At 47.8% G+C, this 21,821-nt stretch overlaps 1 protein-coding gene across 1 annotated transcript in view; it reads right to left on the bottom strand.

Annotated features, from left to right (window-relative positions):
- Window positions 1–21,821, bottom strand: part of LOC106589860 (syntaxin-binding protein 4) — a 138,524-nt gene that overhangs the window by 45,860 nt on the left and 70,843 nt on the right. The window contains exon 17 of the mRNA XM_014180263.3: window positions 6,646–6,831. Coding sequence (XP_014035738.1) covers window positions 6,646–6,831 — 186 coding nt within the window. The remainder of the gene's footprint in view (window positions 1–6,645; window positions 6,832–21,821) is intronic.

Genomic DNA, 21,821 nt, shown 5'->3' with positions numbered 1-21,821 from the left:
CAATCTTTGTCTGCTGTCCCCACTTGCTTCAAGATGTCCACCATTCTTCCTGTACCCAAGAAAGCAAAGGTAACTGAACTAAATGACTATCGCACCGTAGCACTCACTTCTGTCATCATGAAGTGCTTTGAGAGGCTAGTTAAGGATCATATCACCTCCACCTTACACCATAGATGCACCTCAATTTGCATACCGTCCCGATAGATCTACAGATGATGCCATCGCCATTGCACTGCACACTGCCCTATCCCATCTGGACAAGAGGAATACACCATAGTACCCTCCAAGCTCATCATTAAGCTCGAGACCCTTGGTCTGAACCCCACCCTGTGCAACTGGGTCCTGGACATCTTGATGGGTCGCCCCCAGGTGGTGAAGGTTGGAAATAACACCTCCACTACGCTGATCCACAACACAGGGACCCAACAAGGTTGCGTTCTCAGCCCCCTCCTGTACTCCCTGTTCATCCATGACTGCGTGTCCACGCACGCTTCCAACTCAATCATAAAGTTTGCAGACAACATGACAGTAGTAGGTCTGATTACCAACAATGATGAGACAGCCTACAGGGAGGAGGTGAGGGCCCTGGCGGAGTGGTGCCAGGAAAATAACCTCTCCCTCAACGTCAACAAAACAAAGGAGCTGATCGTGGACTTCAGGAGACAACAGAGCGAGCTAGCCCCTATTCACATCGACGGTACCGCAGTGGAGAAGGTGAAAAGCTTCAAGTTCCTCTGCATACACATCACTGACAATATGAAATGGTTCACCCACACAGACAGTGTGGTGAAGAAGGCGCAACAGCATCTTTTCAACCTCAGGAGGCTGAAGAAATCCGGCTTGGCCCATAAGACCCTCAAACTTTTACAGATGTACAATTGAGAGCATCCTGTCGGGCTGTATCACCGCCTGGTACGGCAACTGCACTGCCCGCAACCGCAGGGGTCTCCAGAGGATGGTGCAGTCTGCCCAAAGCATCACCGGGGGCACACTGCCTGCCCTCCAGCACACCTACAGAACCTGATGTCACAGGAAGGCCAAAAATATCATAAATGACATCAATCACCCGAGCCACGGCCTGTTCACACTGCTACCATCCAGAGGTCGAGGTCAGTACAGGTCAGTACAGGTAAAGCTGTGACCGAGAGACTGAAAAACAGCTTCTATCTCAAGGTCATCAGACTGTTAAATATCCATCACTAGCCGGCTACCACCTGGTTACTCAACCCTGCACCTTAGAGGCTGCTGCCCTATGTACATAGACATGGAATCACTGGTCACTTTAAATGGAACACTAGTCACTTTAATAATGTTTACATACTGTTTTACTAATTTCATATGTATATACTGTACTCTACTGTACTTTAGTCAATGCCACTCAGACATTGCTCGTCCTAATATTTAGATATTTCTTAATTCCATTATTTTACTTTTAGATGTGTGTATTTTTGTGAATTGTTAGATACTACTGTATTGTTGGAGCTAGGAACACAAGCATTATGTGTATGTGACCAGTAACATTTTCATTGATTTGATTTGGAGTGGACTTTACCTAGCAGCACAGGGGAGAGGGAGGGAGGAACCTGGAGCGGACTTTACCTAGCAGCACAGGGGAGAGGGAGGGGGGAACCTGGAGCGGACTTTACCTAGCAGCACAGGGGAGAGGGAGGAACCTGGAGCGGACTTTACCTAGCAGCACAGGGGAGAGGGAGGGAGGAACCTGGAGCGGACTTTACCTAGCAGCACAGGGGAGAGGGAGGAACCTGGAGCGGACTTTACCTAGCAGCACAGGGAGAGGGAGGGAGGAACCTGGAGCGGACTTTACCTAGCAGCACAGGGGAGAGGGAGGGGGGAACCTGGAGCGGACTTTACCTAGCAGCACAGGGGAGAGGGAGGAACCTGGAGCGGACTTTACCTAGCAGCACAGGGGAGAGGGGGGAACCTGGAGCGGACTTTACCTAGCAGCACAGGGGAAAGGGAGGAACCTGGAGCGGACTTTACCTAGCAGCACAGGGGAGAGGGAGGAACCTGGAGCGGACTTTACCTAGCAGCACAGGGGAGAGGGGGGAACCTGGAGCGGACTTTACCTAGTAGCACAGGGGAGAGGGAGGGAGGAACCTGGAGCGGACTTTACCTAGCAGCACAGTGGAGAGGGAGGAACCTGGAGCGGATTTTACCTAGCAGCACAGGGGAGAGAGAGGGAGGAACCTGGAGCGGACTTTACCTAGCAGCACAGGGGAGAGGGAGGGAGGAACCTGGAGCGGACTTTACCTAGCAGCACAGGGGAGAGAGAGGGAGGAACCTGGAGCGGATTTTACCTAGCAGCACAGGGGAGAGGGAGGGAGGGACCTGGAGCGGACTTTACCTAGCAGCACAGGGGAGAGGGAGGGAGGAACCTGGAGCGGACTTTACCTAGCAGCACAGGGGAGAGGGAGGAACCGGGAGCGGATTTTACCTAGCAGCACAGGGGAGAGGGAGGGAGGAACCTGGAGCGGATTTTACCTAGCAGCACAGGGGAGAGGGAGGGAGGAACCTGGAGCGGACATTACCTAGCAGCAAAGTGGAGAGGGAGGAACCTGGAGCGGATTTTACCTAGCAGCACAGGGGAGAGAGAGGGAGGAACCTGGAGCGGACTTTACCTAGCAGCACAGGGGAGAGAGAGGGAGGAACCTGGAGCGGACTTTACCTAGCAGCACAGGGGAGAGGGAGGGAGGAACCTGGAGCGGACTTTACCTAGCAGCACAGGGGAGAGGGAGGGAGGAACCTGGAGCGGACTTTACCTAGCAGCACAGGGGAGAGAGAGGGAGGAACCTGGAGCGGATTTTACCTAGCAGCACAGGGGAGAGGGAGGGAGGGACCTGGAGCGGACTTTACCTAGCAGCACAGGGGAGAGGGAGGGAGGAACCTGGAGCGGACTTTACCTAGCAGCACAGGGGAGAGGGAGGAACCGGGAGCGGATTTTACCTAGCAGCACAGGGGAGAGGGAGGGAGGAACCTGGAGCGGATTTTACCTAGCAGCACAGGGGAGAGGGAGGGAGGAACCTGGAGCGGACATTACCTAGCAGCAAAGTGGAGAGGGAGGAACCTGGAGCGGATTTTACCTAGCAGCACAGGGGAGAGAGAGGGAGGAACCTGGAGCGGACTTTACCTAGCAGCACAGGGGAGAGAGAGGGAGGAACCTGGAGCGGACTTTACCTAGCAGCACAGGGGAGAGGGAGGGAGGAACCTGGAGCGGACTTTACCTAGCAGCACAGGGGAGAGGGAGGGAGGAACCTGGAGCGGACTTTACCTAGCAGCACAGGGGAGAGGGAGGGAGGAACCTGGAGCGGACTTTACCTAGCAGCACAGGGGAGAGGGAGGGAGGAACCTGGAGCGGATTTTACCTAGCAGCACAGGGGAGAGGGAGGGAGGAACCTGGAGCGGACTTTACCGAGCAGCACAGGGGAGAGGGAGGGAGGAACCTGGAGCGGATTTTACCTAGCAGCACAGGGGAGAGGGAGGGAGGAACCTGGAGCGGAATTTACCTAGCAGCACAGGGGAGAGAGAGGGAGGAACCTGGAGCGGACTTTACCTAGCAGCACAGGGGAGAGGGAGGGAGGGACCTGGAGCGGACTTTACCTAGCAGCACAGGGGAGAGGGAGGGAGGAACCTGGAGCGGACTTTACCTAGCAGCACAGGGGAGAGGGAGGAACCTGGAGCGGATTTTACCTAGCAGCACAGGGGAGAGGGAGGGAGGAACCTGGAGCGGACTTTACCTAGCAGCACAGGGGAGAGGGAAGGAGGAACCTGGAGCGAACTTTACCTAGCAGCACAGGGGAGAGGGAGGGACCTGGAGCGGACTTTACCTAGCAGCACAGGGGAGAGGGAGGGACCTGGAGCGGACTTTACCTAGCAGCACAGGGGAGAGGGAGGGAGGAACCTGGAGCGGACTTTACCTAGCAGCACAGGGGAGAGGGAGGGGAGAACCTGGAGCGGACTTTACCTAGCAGCACAGGGGAGAGGGAGGAACCTGGAGCGGACTTTACCTAGCAGCACAGGGGAGAGGGAGGGAGGAACCTGGAGCGGATTTTACCTAGCAGCACAGGGGAGAGGGAGGGAGGAACCTGGAGCGGATTTTACCTAGCAGCACAGGGGAGAGGGAGGGAGGAACCTGGAGCGGACTTTACCTAGCAGCACAGGGGAGAGGGAGGGAGGAACCTGGAGCGGACTTTACCTAGCAGCACAGGGGAGAGGGAGGAATCTGGAGCGGACTTTACCTAGCAGCACAGGGGAGAGGGAGGAACCTGGAGCGGACTTTACCTAGCAGCACAGGGGAGAGGGAGGAATCTGGAGCGGACTTTACCTAGCAGCACAGGGGAGAGGGAGGGAGGAACCTGGAGCGGACTTTACCTAGCAGCACAGGGGAGAGGGAGGGAGGAACCTGGAGCGGACTTTACCTAGCAGCACAGGGGAGAGGGAGGGAGGAACCTGGAGCGGACTTTACCTAGCAGCACAGGGGAGAGGGAGGGAGGAACCTGGAGCGGACTTTACCTAGCAGCACAGGGGAGAGGGAGGGAGGAACCTGGAGCGGACTTTACCTAGCAGCACAGGGGAGAGGGAGGGAGGAACCTGGAGCGGACTTTACCTAGCAGCACAGGGGAGAGGGAGGGAGGAACCTGGAGCGGACTTTACCTAGCAGCACAGGGGAGAGGGAGGGAGGAACCTGGAGCGGACTTTACCTAGCAGCACAGGGGAGAGGGAGGGAGGAACCTGGAGCGGACTTTACCGAGCAGCACAGGGGAGAGGGAGGGAGGAACCTGGAGCGGATTTTACCTAGCAGCACAGGGGAGAGGGAGGGAGGAACCTGGAGCGGAATTTACCTAGCAGCACAGGGGAGAGAGAGGGAGGAACCTGGAGCGGACTTTACCTAGCAGCACAGGGGAGAGGGAGGGAGGGACCTGGAGCGGACTTTACCTAGCAGCACAGGGGAGAGGGAGGGAGGAACCTGGAGCGGACTTTACCTAGCAGCACAGGGGAGAGGGAGGAACCTGGAGCGGATTTTACCTAGCAGCACAGGGGAGAGGGAGGGAGGAACCTGGAGCGGACTTTACCTAGCAGCACAGGGGAGAGGGAGGGAGGAACCTGGAGCGAACTTTACCTAGCAGCACAGGGGAGAGGGAGGGACCTGGAGCGGACTTTACCTAGCAGCACAGGGGAGAGGGAGGAACCTGGAGCGGACTTTACCTAGCAGCACAGGGGAGAGGGAGGGAGGAACCTGGAGCGGATTTTACCTAGCAGCACAGGGGAGAGGGAGGGGAGAACCTGGAGCGGACTTTACCTAGCAGCACAGGGGAGAGGGAGGAACCTGGAGCGGACTTTACCTAGCAGCACAGGGGAGAGGGAGGGAGGAACCTGGAGCGGATTTTACCTAGCAGCACAGGGGAGAGGGAGGGAGGAACCTGGAGCGGATTTTACCTAGCAGCACAGGGGAGAGGGAGGGAGGAACCTGGAGCGGACTTTACCTAGCAGCACAGGGGAGAGGGAGGAACCTGGAGCGGACTTTACCTAGCAGCACAGGGGAGAGGGAGGAATCTGGAGCGGACTTTACCTAGCAGCACAGGGGAGAGGGAGGGAGGAACCTGGAGCGGACTTTACCTAGCAGCACAGGGGAGAGGGAGGGAGGAACCTGGAGCTGACTTTACCTAGCAGCACAGGGGAGAGGGAGGGAGGAACTTGGAGCGGATGGGGCAGTAGCTCGCGGGTCTGCGTACACACATTCGTACCCACACATGCAGTCAGTTAGCCTAGTAAGCAAAACATTGTAGTGGCCTCCCTCTTGACAGCGAAGAGAAAAAAGTTTTAGCATTAATTTCCTGCAATTCTACACATTTTGCCATGGGGCATAGAGTAAATTTTGCAGTTTTAGAGCAAGTTTGCTACAATTCTACATATTTTGCCATGGGGCATTGAGTAAATGTTGCAGTTTTGGAGCAAGTTGCACCTTGTGTATTCTACTATTCTAACTCTCAACAGCAGTTTTTGGAAATTGATCTGCGGGCCTACAAAAGGGGAGCCGTGGGCCGCTAGTTGCTCATCCCTGCCTTAAGCCAAGTTAATAAAATGTGCAGTCGAGTCGTTGCGGACATCTTGCTAACCCAGTGCCACCGACATGGTCCGGTCCCAAGGACTGTGGGCTCTCGTTCTCCATGGCCGACGTGAGTAAGACATTTAGGCGTGTATGTGATACATGTTAATAATACATGTGGTCGAAGAGTAGACTGTTATTCATTCCAACTGGGGAATGTAGTATAGTCTTAGCTCAGACTGGGCACAGGTTTATAGGCCCTACACACGAACGGAGGGCTAGTGAAGTCTGTTACCTCAGACTGGGTTTATAGGCCCTGCAACACACTAACAAAGGAAAAGGAGAATGACATGAAAAGGAGAGAGAGAAGGAAAGACAGTAAGAGAAGAGTGCAACAACAAAAAACATCTTCGCCAGGAGGTCCACAGTTCTGCTGCTCATATGGCCTGGTCTACAGTAGTGCACTACATGGACAATAATAGCACTGTTCAAAACTGTGTAGGGTATTGGCTCTGCTCAAAAGTAGTGCACTACTGTATCTAGAGATTAAAGGGTATGATTTGAGACTCAGTCTGTGTTACCTGCACCTGGCTGGACTGGCCGGGCTGCTCTGTCCTCTGGGTCTGGAGCTCAGCTATCTCAGCCTCCAGGAGATGGATCACCTCCTCATAATCCATCTCCATCCCTCTGGCCTGCTTCTGGGCTGCCTCAGACAGCTGGATCCGGCTCCGCAGCGCACGGCTCTCCTCAACCCCAGACTTGACCTCCTACCATCGACAGGACAGGACAGTTAAACAGGAACAGGGATACAGGAGTTCCGGGAGGTGGGCTTGTTGCCTTGAGTCCAGAGTGGACCAACTTAAACTTAATTATATGTTTGACATCTTAAATGATCGTGGCCCAGGTTACATGAAAAACCACATTGATATGGTCTATAACCAGTACCAAAGCTAGTGTTATGTCTAGTAAAATCCCAAGAGTAAACAGTACTGCGAGGAGCATGTTTTCCATACAGGCATTTGTCTATGGAATAGCCTTCCCTTGGAGATCAAGCAAATGAAAATAGGTTTCAAAAGCAGACAAAGGTTTTCATTTGGACAAGGTTGTCTAAGTAAGAGAAACCACTCCACTGCCCCTTGTGCCCCCTACTGCTGGTCAGGTATATTTATTTAAAGGATCGGTGTGATGTGCAATTAATAGATTGTTTTAATGTGAAATTAATATGGTTGATTTTTAAGGTTAGGGAGAAGTACAGTGAATAGTGCCACTTTTTAGGATGTCAATATAAATGAATGTATTTATGGCTGTTTGTAATTTTGTCTTCTCTTTTAATCATTATATGTGTTATTGTTTTTACCATTGAGGACCACTTTAGAAACAAACGTTTTAATTAATACTTTCAAGTGATATCCTCTGGGTCCACATTGTGTATAAGTCTGTGTCCCAAAATAAATTCAATTCAATTCAATAGGCAAAGGTTCAGTGCATGTTGAAATTGTGAGGGAACATTTTACTGCTTGAATGCTTGAATGAACGAACGAACGAACGAAAGAATGAACGACAATGAAAAAGCAGGATGCTACATTATTTTCTCAGTTTGAATGGTGCTTTGCTTCAAAACAATTATTCACTTCTTCCCGAGGTGTTCTGAGGTCATTCTCACAAGCTAGAGACAACGCACTAGAGTAGTTTTCAATGATGCCTAGGAACAGTGGGTTAACTGCCTTGATCAGGGGCAGAATGACAGATTGTTTTTACCTAGTCAGCTTGGGGATTCGATCTTGCAACCTTTCGGTTACAAGTCCAGCGCTCTAACCACTAGTCTATCTGCCGCCTCGTAAGATAAGACAAGGCGGTAAAATAGAGACAACGCGCTAGAGTAAACACGCTAGTCAACACGGTAGAGTAGAGACAACACACTAAAGTCAATACGCTAGAGTAGAGACAACGTGCTAGAGTAGATTCAATGTGCTATAGTAAAGTCAACACGCTAGAGTCAACGCGCTAGAGTAGAGTCAACACGCTGGAGTAGAGTCAATGCGCTAGAGTAGAGTCAACACGCTATAGTAGAGTCAATACGCTAGAGTCAACGCGCTAGAGTAGATTCAATGTGCTATAGTAGAGTCAATACGCTAGAGTAGAGTCAACGCGCTATAGTAGAGTCAATACGCTAGAGTCAACGCGCTAGAGTAGAGTCAACACGCTAGAGTAGATTCAATGCACTATAGTAGAGTCAATACACGAGTCAACGCGCTAGAGTCGAGTCAATATGCTAGACAACACACTACAGTTGAGTCAATACGCTAGATTAGAGACAACACGCTAGAGTAGAGTCAACGCGCTAGAGTATAGACAACACGCTAGAGTAGTGTCAACGCGCTAGAGTATAGACAACACGCTAGAGTAGTGTCAACGCGCTAGAGTATAGACAACACGCTAGAGTAGTGTCAACGCGCTAGACAACACGCTAGAGTAGAGACAACACGCTAGAGTAGAGACACTGCACTAGAGTTGAGTCAACACGCTAGAGTCAACACGCTAGAGTCAACACGCTAGAGTCAACATGCTAGAGTAGAGTCAATGCGCTAGATTAGAGTCAACATGCTAGACAACATGCTAGAGTAGTCAACACGCCAGAGTAGTCAACACGCTAGAGTAGAGTCAACACGCTTGAGTCAACGCGCTAGAGTCAACATGCTAGACAACACGCTAGAGTAGTCAACACGCTAGAGTAGAGTCAACACACTAAACACGCTAGAGTAGTCGATGCGCTAGAGTCAACAGGTTAGAGTAGTCAACACACTAGACAACACGCTAGAGTAGAGTCAACACGCTAGAGTACAGTCAATGCGCTAGAGTAGAGTCAACATGCTAGAGTCAACACGTTAGAGTAGAGACAACACGTTAGAGTAGAGTCAACATGCTAGAGTAGAGTCAACACGCTAGAGTAGAGACAACACGCTAGAGTAGAGACAACACGCTAGAGTAGAGACAACACGCTAGAGTAGAGTCAACATGCTAGAGTAGAGTTAGCGCGCTAGAGTAGAGTCAACACGCTAGAGTAGAGTCAACGCACTAGAGTAGAGTTAGCGCGCTAGAGTAAACACGCTAGAGTAGAGTCAACACGCTAGAGTAGAGTCAACACGCTAGAGTCAACAATGTAGAGTAGAGTCAACACGCTAGAGTAGAGTCAACATGCTAGATTAGAGTTAGCGCGCTAGAGTCAACAATGTAGAGTAGAGTCAACACGCTAGAGTAGAGTCAACACGCTAGAGTAGAGTTAGCGTGCTAGAGTAGAGTCAACATGCTAGAGTAGAGTTAGCGCGCTAGAGTCAACACGCTAGAGTAGAGTCAACACGCTAGAGTAGAGTCAACACGCTAGAGTAGAGTCAACACGCTAGAGTAGAGTCAACACGCTAGAGTAGAGTCAACACGCTTGAGTCAACGCGCTAGAGTCAACATGCTAGACAACACGCTAGAGTAGTCAACACGCTAGAGTAGAGTCAACACACTAAACACGCTAGAGTAGTCGATGCGCTAGAGTCAACAGGTTAGAGTAGAGTCAACACACTAGACAACACGCTAGAGTAGAGTCAACACGCTAGAGTCAACAATGTAGAGTAGAGTCAACACGCTAGAGTAGAGTCAACATGCTAGATTAGAGTTAGCGCGCTAGAGTCAACAATGTAGAGTAGAGTCAACACGCTAGAGTAGAGTCAACACGCTAGAGTAGAGTTAGCGTGCTAGAGTAGAGTCAACATGCTAGAGTAGAGTTAGCGCGCTAGAGTCAACACGCTAGAGTAGAGTCAACACGCTAGAGTAGAGTCAACACGCTAGAGTAGAGTCAACACGCTAGAGTAGAGTCAACACGCTAGAGTAGAGTCAACACGCTTGAGTCAACGCGCTAGAGTCAACATGCTAGACAACACGCTAGAGTAGTCAACACGCTAGAGTAGAGTCAACACACTAAACACGCTAGAGTAGTCGATGCGCTAGAGTCAACAGGTTAGAGTAGAGTCAACACACTAGACAACACGCTAGAGTAGAGTCAACACGCTAGAGTAGAGTCAACGCGCTAGAGTAGAGTCAACATGCTAGAGTCAACACGCTAGAGTAAAGACAACATGCTAGAGTAGAGTCAACATGCTAGAGTAGAGACAACATGCTAGAGTAGAGACAACACGTTAGAGTAGAGACAACACGCTAGAGTAGAGTCAACATGCTAGAGTAGAGTCAACACGCTAGAGTAGAGTCAACACGCTAGAGTAGAGTCAACACGCTAGAGTAGAGTCAACACGCTAGAGTAGAGTCAACACGCTAGAGTAGAGTCAACACGCTAGAGTAGAGTCAACATGCTAGAGTAGAGTTAGCGCGCTAGAGTAGAGTCAACGCACTAGAGTAGAGTTAGCGCGCTAGAGTAAACACGCTAGAGTAGAGTCAACACGCTAGAGTAGAGTCAACACGCTAGAGTAGAGTTAGCGCGCTAGAGTCAACAATGTAGAGTAGAGTCAACACGCTAGAGTAGAGTCAACATGCTAGATTAGAGTTAGCGCGCTAGAGTCAACAATGTAGAGTAGAGTCAACACGCTAGAGTAGAGTCAACACGCTAGAGTAGAGTCAACATGCTAGAGTAGAGTTAGCGTGCTAGAGTCAACAATGTAGAGTAGAGTCAACACGCTAGAGTAGAGTCAACACGCTAGAGTAGAGTCAACACGCTAGAGTAGAGTCAACATGCTAGAGTAGAGTTAGCGCGCTAGAGTCAACAATGTAGAGTAGAGTCAACACGCTAGAGTAGAGTCAACATGCTAGAGTAGAGTTAGCGCGCTAGAGTCAACAATGTAGAGTAGAGTCAACACGCTAGAGTAGAGTCAACACGCTAGAGTAGAGTCAACATGCTAGAGTAGAGTCAACATGCTAGAGTAGAGTTAGCACGCTAGAGTCAACATGCTAGAGTAGAGTTAGCGCGCTAGAGTCAACAATGTAGAGTAGAGTCAACACGCTAGAGTAGAGTCAACACGCTAGAGTAGAGTTAGCGCGCTAGAGTCAACAATGTAGAGTAGAGTCAACACGCTAGAGTAGAGTCAACATGCTAGATTAGAGTTAGCGCGCTAGAGTCAACAATGTAGAGTAGAGTCAACACGCTAGAGTAGAGTCAACATGCTAGAGTAGAGTCAACATGCTAGAGTAGAGTTAGCGCGCTAGAGTCAACAATGTAGAGTAGAGTCAACACGCTAGAGTAGAGTCAACACGCTAGAGTAGAGTCAACATGCTAGAGTAGAGTCAACATGCTAGAGTAGAGTCAACACGCTAGAGTAGAGTCAACATGCTAGAGTAGAGTTAGCGCGCTAGAGTCAACAATGTAGAGTAGAGTCAACACGCTAGAGTAGAGTCAACATGCTAGAGTAGAGTTAGCACGCTAGAGTCAACATGCTAGAGTAGAGTTAGCGCGCTAGAGTCAACAATGTAGAGTAGAGTCAACACGCTAGAGTAGAGTCAACACGCTAGAGTAGAGTTAGCGTGCTAGAGTAGAGTCAACATGCTAGAGTAGAGTTAGCGCGCTAGAGTCAACAATGTAGAATAGAGTCAACACGCTAGAGTAGAGTTAACACGCTAGAGTAGAGTCAACACGCTAGAGTAGAGTCAACACGCTAGAGTAGAGTCAACACGCTAGAGTAGAGTCAACACGCTAGAGTAGAGTCAACACGCTAGAGTAGAGTCAACACGCTAGAGTAGAGTCAACACGCTAGAGTAGAGTCAACATGCTAGAGTAGAGTCAACATGCTAGAGTAGAGTTAGCGCGCTAGAGTAGAGTCAACATGCTAGAGTAGAGTCAACATGCTAGAGTAGAGTTAGCGCTATAGTAGAGTCAACATGCTAGAGTAAACGCGCTAGAGTAGTCAACACGCTAGAGTAGAGTCAACGCACTAGAGTAGAGTCAACACGCTAGAGTAGAGTCAACGCACTAGAGTAGAGTCAACACGCTAGACAACACGCTAGAGTAGAGACAACACACTAGAGTAGAGACAACACACTAGAGTAGAGTCAACACGCTAGAGTAGAGTCAACACGCTAGACAACACGCTAGAGTAAAGACAACACACTAGAGTAGAGTCAACATGCTAGAGTAGAGACAACACGCTAGAGTAGAGTCAACACGCTAGAGTAGAGTCAACACGCTAGACAACGCGCTAGAGTAGAGACAACGCGCTAGAGTAGAGACAACGCGCTAGAGTAGAGACAACATGCTAGTGTAGAGACAACATGCTAGAGTAGAGACAACACGTTAAGAGTAGAGACAACACGCTAGAGTAGAGTCAACATGCTAGAGTAGAGTTAGCGCGCTAGAGTCAACAATGTAGAGTAGAGTCAACACGCTAGAGTAGAGTCAACACGCTAGAGTAGAGTCAACATGCTAGAGTAGAGTCAACATGCTAGAGTAGAGTCAACACGCTAGAGTAGAGTCAACATGCTAGAGTAGAGTTAGCGCGCTAGAGTCAACAATGTAGAGTAGAGTCAACACGCTAGAGTAGAGTCAACATGCTAGAGTAGAGTTAGCACGCTAGAGTCAACATGCTAGAGTAGAGTTAGCGCGCTAGAGTCAACAATGTAGAGTAGAGTCAACACGCTAGAGTAGAGTCAACACGCTAGAGTAGAGTTAGCGTGCTAGAGTAGAGTCAACATGCTAGAGTAGAGTTAGCGCGCTAGAGTCAACAATGTAGAATAGAGTCAACACGCTAGAGTAGAGTCAACACGCTAGAGTAGAGTCAACACGCTAGAGTAGAGTCAACACGCTAGAGTAGAGTCAACACGCTAGAGTAGAGTCAACACGCTAGAGTAGAGTCAACACGCTAGAGTAGAGTCAACACGCTAGAGTAGAGTCAACACGCTAGAGTAGAGTCAACATGCTAGAGTAGAGTCAACATGCTAGAGTAGAGTTAGCGCGCTAGAGTAGAGTCAACATGCTAGAGTAGAGTCAACATGCTAGAGTAGAGTTAGCGCTATAGTAGAGTCAACATGCTAGAGTAAACGCGCTAGAGTAGTCAACACGCTAGAGTAGAGTCAACGCACTAGAGTAGAGTCAACACGCTAGAGTAGAGTCAACGCACTAGAGTAGAGTCAACACGCTAGACAACACGCTAGAGTAGAGACAACACACTAGAGTAGAGACAACACACTAGAGTAGAGTCAACACGCTAGAGTAGAGTCAACACGCTAGACAACACGCTAGAGTAAAGACAACACACTAGAGTAGAGTCAACATGCTAGAGTAGAGACAACACGCTAGAGTAGAGTCAACACGCTAGAGTAGAGTCAACACGCTAGACAACGCGCTAGAGTAGAGACAACGCGCTAGAGTAGAGACAACACGTTAGAGTAGAGACAACATGCTAGTGTAGAGACAACATGCTAGAGTAGAGACAACACGTTAAGAGTAGAGACAACACGCTAGAGTAGAGTCAACATGCTAGAGTAGAGTTAGCGCGCTAGAGTAGAGTCAACATGCTAGAGTAGAGTCAACATGCTAGAGTAGAGTTAGCGCGCTAGAGTAGAGTTAGCGCGCTAGAGTCAACAATGTAGAGTAGAGTCAACACGCTAGAGTAGAGTCAACATGCTAGAGTAAACACGCTAGAGTAGAGACAATGCGCTATAGTAGAGTCAACATGCTAGAGTAAACACGCTAGAGTAGAGTCAACGCACTAGAGTAGAGTCAACACGCTAGAGTAGAGTCAACGCACTAGAGTAGAGTCAACACGCTAGACAACACGCTAGAGTAGAGACAACACACTAGAGTAGAGACAACACACTAGAGTAGAGTCAACATGCTAGAGTAGAGTCAACACGCTAGACAACACGCTAGAGTAAAGACAACACACTAGAGTAGAGTCAACATGCTAGAGTAGAGACAACATGCTAGAGTAGAGACAACATGCTAGAGTAGAGACAACACGTTAAGAGTAGAGACAACACGCTAGAGTAGAGTCAACATGCTAGAGTAGAGTCAGCGCGCTAGAGTAGAGTCAACATGCTAGAGTAGAGTCAACATGCTAGAGTAGAGTTAGCGCGCTAAAGTAGAGTTAGCGCGCTAGAGTCAACAATGTAGAGTAGAGTCAACACGCTAGAGTAGAGTCAACACGCTAGAGTAGAGTCAACATGCTAGAGTAAACGCGCTAGAGTAGAGACAACACGCTAGAGTAGAGTCAAAGCACTAGAGTAGAGTCAACACACTAGAGTAGAGTCAACACGCTAGAGTAGAGTCAACACGCTAGAGTAGAGTTAGCGCGCTAGAGTAGAGTCAACGCACTAGAGTAGAGTTAGCGCGCTAGAGTAGAGTCAACACGCTAGAGTAGAGACAACACGCTAGAGTAGAGTCAACATGCTAGAGTAGAGTTAGCGCGCTAGAGTAGAGTCAACACGCTAGAGTAGAGTCAACGCACTAGAGTAGAGTTAGCGCGCTAGAGTAAACACGCTAGAGTAGAGTCAACACGCTAGAGTAGAGTTAGCGCGCTAAAGTCAACAATGTAGAGTAGAGTCAACACGCTAGAGTAGAGTCAACACGCTACAGTAGAGTTAGCGCGCTAGAGTCAACACTGTAGAGTAGAGTCAACACGCTAGAGTAGAGTCAACATGCTAGATTAGAGTTAGCGCTAGAGTCAACAATGTAGAGTAGAGTCAACACGCTAGAGTAGAGTCAACACGCTAGAGTAGAGTCAACACGCTAGAGTAGAGTCAACACGCTAGAGTAGAGTTAGCGCGCTAGAGTCAACAATGTAGAGTAGAGTCAACACGCTAGAGTAGAGTCAACATGCTAGAGTAGAGTTAGCGCGCTAGAGTCAACAATGTAGAGTAGAGTCAACACGCTAGAGTAGAGTCAACACGCTAGAGTAGAGTCAACATGCTAGAGTAGAGTCAACACGCTAGAGTAGAGTCAACATGCTAGAGTAGAGTTAGCGCGCTAGAGTCAACAATGTAGAGTAGAGTCAACACACTAGAGTAGAGTCAACATGCTAGAGTAGAGTTAGCACGCTAGAGTCAACATGCTAGAGTAGAGTTAGCGCGCTAGAGTCAACAATGTAGAGTAGAGTCAACACGCTAGAGTAGAGTTAGCGTGCTAGAGAAGAGTCAACATGCTAGAGTAGAGTTAGCGCGCTAGAGTCAACAATGTAGAGTAGAGTCAACACGCTAGAGTAGAGTCAACACGCTAGAGTAGAGTCAACATGCTAGAGTAGAGTCAACATGCTAGAGTAGAGTCAACACGCTAGAGTAGAGTCAACATGCTAGAGTAGAGTTAGCGCGCTAGAGTCAACAATGTAGAGTAGAGTCAACACACTAGAGTAGAGTCAACATGCTAGAGTAGAGTTAGCACGCTAGAGTCAACATGCTAGAGTAGAGTTAGCGCGCTAGAGTCAACAATGTAGAGTAGAGTCAACACGCTAGAGTAGAGTCAACACGCTAGAGTAGAGTCAACACGCTAGAGTAGAGTCAACACGCTAGAGTAGAGTCAACACGCTAGAGTAGAGTTAGCGTGCTAGAGTAGAGTCAACATGCTAGAGTAGAGTTAGCGCGCTAGAGTCAACAATGTAGAATAGAGTCAACACGCTAGAGTAGAGTTAACACGCTAGAGTAGAGTCAACACGCTAGAGTAGAGTCAACACGCTAGAGTAGAGTCAACACGCTAGAGTAGAGTCAACATGCTAGAGTAGAGTTAGCGCGCTAGAGTAGAGTTAGCGCGCTAGAGTCAACAATGTAGAGTAGAGTCAACACGCTAGAGTAGAGACAATGCGCTATAGTAGAGTCAACATGCTAGAGTAAACGCGCTAGAGTAGTCAACGCGCTAGAGTAGAGTCAACGCACTAGAGTAGAGTCAACGCACTAGAGTAGAGACAACACACTAGAGTAGAGTCAACACGCTAGAGTAGAGTCAACACGCTAGACAACACGCTAGAGTAAAGACAACACACTAGAGTAGAGTCAACATGCTAGAGTAGAGACAACACACTAGAGTAGAGTCAACACGCTAGACAACGCGCTAGAGTAGAGACAACGTGCTAGAGTAGAGACAACACGTTAGAGTAGAGACAACATGCTAGAGTAGAGACAACATGCTAGAGTAGAGACAACACGTTAAGAGTAGAGACAACACGCTAGAGTAGAGACAACACGCTAGAGTAGAGTCAACATGCTAGAGTAGAGTTAGCGCGCTAGAGTAGAGTCAACATGCTAGAGTAGAGTCAACATGCTAGAGTAGAGTTAGCGCGCTAGAGTAGAGTTAGCGCGCTAGAGTCAACAATGTAGAGTAGAGTCAACACGCTAGAGTAGAGTCAACATGCTAGAGTAAACACGCTAGAGTAGAGACAATGCGCTATAGTAGAGTCAACATGCTAGAGTAAACGCGCTAGAGTAGTCAACACGCTAGAGTAGAGTCAACGCACTAGAGTAGAGTCAACACGCTAGAGTAGAGTCAACGCGCTAGAGTAGAGTCAACACGCTAGACAACACGCTAGAGTAGAGACAACACACTAGAGTAGAGACAACACACTAGAGTAGAGTCAACACGCTAGAGTAGAGTCAACACGCTAGACAACACGCTAGATTAAAGACAACACACTAGAGTAGAGTCAACATGCTAGAGTAGAGACAACACACTAGAGTAGAGTCAACACGCTAGAGTAGAGTCAACACGCTAGACAACGCGCTAGAGTAGAGACAACGCGCTAGAGTAGAGACAACACGTTAGAGTAGAGACAACATGCTAGAGTAGAGACAACATGCTAGAGTAGAGACAACACGTTAAGAGTAGAGTCAACATGCTAGAGTAGAGTCAACATGCTAGAGTAGAGTTAGCGCGCTAGAGTAGAGTCAACATGCTAGAGTAGAGTCAACATGCTAGAGTAGAGTTAGCGCGCTAGAGTAGAGTTAGCGCGCTAGAGTCAACAATGTAGAGTAGAGTCAACACGCTAGAGTAGAGTCAACATGCTAGAGTAAACGCGCTAGAGTAGAGACAACACGCTAGAGTAGAGTCAACGCACTAGAGTAGAGTCAACACGCTAGAGTAGAGTCAACACGCTAGAGTAGAGTCAACACGCTAGAGTAGAGTCAACACGCTAGAGTAGAGTCAACATGCTAGACAACACGCTAGAGTAGAGACAATGCGCTAGAGTAGAGTCAACACGCTAGACAACACGCTAGAGTAGAGACAACACACTAGAGTAGAGACAACATGCTAGAGTAAAGACAACGCGCTAGAGTAGAGACAACGCGCTAGAGTAGAGACAACGCGCTAGAGTAGAGACAACACGCTAGAGTAGAGACAACACGCTAGAGTAGAGACAACGCGTAAGAGTAGACACAACGCGCAAGAGTAGAGAATGCGCTAGAGTAGAGTCAACACGCTAGAGTAGAGACAACACGCTAGAGTAGAGACAACACGCTAGAGTAGAGACAACACGCTAGAGTAGAGACAACACGCTAGAGTAGAGACAACACGCTAGAGTAGAGACAACACGCTAGAGTAGAGACAACACGTTAGAGTAGAGACAACACATTAGAGTAGAGACAACACGCTAGAGTAGAGACAACACGCTAGAGTAGAGACAACACGCTAGAGTAGAGACAACACGCTAGAGTAGAGACAACACGCTAGAGTAGAGACAACACGTTAGAGTAGAGACAACACGCTAGAGTAGAGACAACACGCTAGAGTAGAGACAACACGCTAGAGTAGAGACAACACGCTAGAGTAGAGACAACACGCTAGAGTAGTCAACCCACTGGGCACACACTGGTTGAATCAACATTGTTTCAACGTAATTTGTCAAGTCAACGTATTGTGACATGGAATCAAAGTGGAAAATGCATTGGGTTTGAAACAGGTTATCAACCAGTACTGTTCTCATCTCAACCAGAATTGTAAACATTGAAATTAGGGTAAAACTTCAACTTAAAAACACTGACTTAACCTGACTAACAGGTTGTTACATCAATCTACTTTCAACACAATCATCAGAACTATGTAGACATAGAAATTGCATTGAATTAGCTGTGGTATATTGGTCATATATCACAAACCCCTGAGGTGCCTTATTGCTATTATAAACTGGTTACTAACGTAATTAGAGCAGTTAAAATAATGTTTTGTCATACCATGGGTATGATGATATACCACGGCTTTCTGCCAATCCGCATTCAGGGCTCAAACCACCCAGTTTATAATCAAGATTATATCATCAAAACGCAGTCATTTAAGACATACAATTATATTCGCATTCGTGTATTGATTTTCTCATACCCGATGCCTTTTATAAAACTCAGCAAAAAAATAAACATCCCTTTTTCAGGACCCTGTCTTTCAAAGATAATTCGTAAAAATCCAAATAACTTCACAGATCTTCATTGTAAAGGGTTTATACACTGTTTCCCATGCCTGTTCAATGAACCATAAACAATTAATGAACATGGACCTGTGGAACAGTCGTTAAGATACTAACAGGTTACAGACTGTAGGCGATTAAGGTCACAGTTATGAAAACTTAGGACAGTAAAGAAGCCTTTCTACTGACTCTGAAATTGCTTTTCCCGAGCCTTTCACATCCTCACACTGCTTTGTTTTAAAGATGGAATCCCCAGTAGGGGGAAACCAAGCCACTGGCCGGCCCACCACCGTTGTTATTGTTTTTGTTGCCGAGCTGTAGTGCTCTTCGCACTTGCAATATTGTCCAATGTTTACAGTAACTTCTTTGTTGTTGTAATATCACAAACGGACATGGCTGTTTCACACTAAGGCCTTCAGCTTTAAAGGATTAAAAATCTAAAGGGTAATAAATAACCAGAAGCTTTCTACTCAGATTTGAACTAATTATACCAGAACCTGGCAACCCAGTACCTGCTGGGACACATAGTAGAGTAGTTGAAAGTGGACGTGAGGAGAGGAGGGGTAAAATCGACCCAACCTGGACTCCCACCTCAGACGTTGTCCTGAGTAGTGCAGTCCAACAGGACATGTAGGGAGCACAGGGGGGATGCTTTCAGACAGACCAGACAGTGTGTGTGTGTGTGTGTGTGTGTGTGTTGACCCAGACCTTTTGCAGACCCAACAGGATGAAGTAGGGCTCTGAATCAAGGGTCAAGGGTGAATCCAGGTTCAAGGCTCTCCCACTGTTTCTATTACTGCCTGGTTATAAAACATCCAACTCTGAACTTATTATGAAGTGCTGAGATAAAATAAGTTTTGAACAGTTTTTATGACTGAGAAATGTATATTGTGTAAGTATTTTTCCAGGATAATCAGTATACATTCGGAATAGGGCCAGGAGTTTTTCTGACCATGTGACCTGGCCTGGAAAAACTCCTGGACGTACCTGATACCATGATAATATGGTAGATAAGTGACATTGAAGGCTGTGGCCCATTTTTACTTTTGTTACCATCTACACAAGCTGTCATCTGTTATTAAGGTGCAGTTCATACTTTTAACAAAAAAACGTTGGGTGACGATTACTTCCGGCCTCTGAAGACCTAAAAAACATCCTGTTTCGTGTTTCTAGTGGCATAACATGCATTGGTCAGTGAGTTTGAAACCTTTTTTTACCAAAACCCCCCTGTGCTACCCCCTACCAAGTGTTCTATTACCCATCAGTAAGTCAGTAGAAACAGGTCAAGGATGTAGCAGTCTAGTCATAACTCACATGGACATAAACAACAATTTTGACAACACATTTTCTGGGGTAATTTCTGATCTCTGCTGATGGTTAAAAATAAATATCTCCCCCGGTGTCTCTCTCTCTCACACACACACACATGCACACGCACGCACGCACGTACACTCCAGACTCTCTGTTCCTGTTACTGCCGGCTAGAATACTGGGAATTCTATCAATTCTGAGAACCGACGTTCCGAGAAGAGAAGGAGAGAGAGAGAGAGAGAGAGAGAGAGAGAGAGAGAGAGAGGGATAAGACTTAAGCTGGGATAGATCACAACACACAGGAAGGACGTGAAAAAGCAGAGAAAGCCCTCCATAACGTATCAGTATAAATATGTACACTACCGTTCAAAAGTTTGGGGTCACTTAGAAATGTCCTTGTTTTTGAAAGAAAACCACATTTTTTGTCCATTAAAATAACATCAAATTGAACAGAAATACAGTGTAGACATTGCTAATGTTGTAAATGACTATTGTAGCTGGAAACGGCAGATTTTTTTATGTTATATCTACGTAGGCATACAGAAGCCCATTATCAGCAAACATCCCTCCTGTGTTCCAATGGAACGTTGTGTTAGCTAATCCAAGTTTATAATTTTAAAAGGCTAATTGATCATAAGAAAACTCTTTTGCAATTATGTTAGCAGAGCTGAAAACTGTTGTCCTGATTAAAGAAGCAATAAACCTGGCCTTCTTTAACCTGGCCAAAAACAAATATCTGTAGAAGGCCAGCATCCCGGAGTCGCCTCTTCACTGTTGACGTTGAGACTGGTGTTTTGTGGGTACTATTTAATGAAGCTGCCAGATGATGACTTGTGAGGCGTCTGTTTCTCAAACTAGACACTCTAATGTACTTGTCCTCTTGCTCAGTTGTGCACCGGGGCCTCCCACTCCTCTTTCTATTCTGGTTAGAGCCAGTTCTGTGAAGGGAGAAGTACACAGCGTTGTATGAGATTTTCAGTTTCTTGGCCATTTCTCGCATGGAATAGCCTTCATTTCTCAGAACAAGAATAGACTGAGGAGTTTCAGAAGAAAGTTATTTGAGGGTGGAGAGAGAGAGAGAGAGAGAGGAGAGAAAACTAAAATAAAAGAGAGAGGATAGAGAGAGTGAATGAGAGAGAGAGAAGAGAAAAAGAGGATAGAGCGCGAGAGGGCAAGAGAGAGAGGTAGAGAGAGAGAGGTAGAGAGAGAGAGGTAGAGAGAGAGAGAGCGAGAGAGAGAGCGAGAGGACAAGGAGAGGTAGAGAGTGAGAGCAAGAGAACGGTAGAGGGAGAGGGAAAGAGCGAGAGCAAGAGAACGGTAGAGGGAGAGGGAAAGAGCGAGAGCAAGAGAACGGTAGAGAGGTAGAGGGAGAGAGGTAGAGAGAGAGGTAGAGAGAGAGGTAGAGAGAGAGGTAGAGAGAGAGGTAGAGAGAGAGGTAGAGAGAGAGGTAGAGAGAGAGGTAGAGAGAGAGGTAGAGAGAGAGGTAGAGAGAGAGGTAGAGAGAGAGGTAGAGAGAGAGGTAGAGAGAGAGGTAGAGAGAGAGGTAGAGAGAGGGGTAGAGAGAGGGGTAGAGAGAGAGGTAGAGAGAGGGGTAGAGAGAGGGGTAGAGAGAGGGGTTGAGAGAGGGGTTGAGAGAGAGGTAGAGAGAGAGGTAGAGAGAGGTAGAGAGAGGTAGAGAGAGGTAGAGAGAGGTTGAGAGAGGTTGAGAGAGGTTGAGAGAGGTTGAGAGAGGTTGAGAGAGGTTGAGAGAGGTTGAGAGAGGTTGAGAGAGGTTGAGAGAGGTTGAGAGAGGTTGAGAGAGGTTGAGAGAGGTTGAGGTAACGATCTCCTGTTTTATGTTGGTTAAAAAAGATAGATTTAGAGTTAGATAAACTTGGATTTTTTTGTCAGGAACATATACAGGATACTACCCTCCACAACACAACCTTCACTCCAAAAAACTCAAAACCTACAACCTGATTTTGGACGGAATTACAGAATCACCTGGAAGGCTTACAACTACCAAAGATTATTATTCCAACGCTATACAGCAAATGCTCTGGAAAACAACAGAAACCTGAAAACACCATCCAACCTTG

This window comes from Salmo salar, chromosome 28 (genome assembly GCF_965601325.2).
Source record: "Salmo salar chromosome 28, fSalSal1, whole genome shotgun sequence".
Taxonomy (NCBI): domain Eukaryota; kingdom Metazoa; phylum Chordata; class Actinopteri; order Salmoniformes; family Salmonidae; genus Salmo; species Salmo salar.
This window is presented reverse-complemented; position numbering and strand designations above follow the sequence as displayed.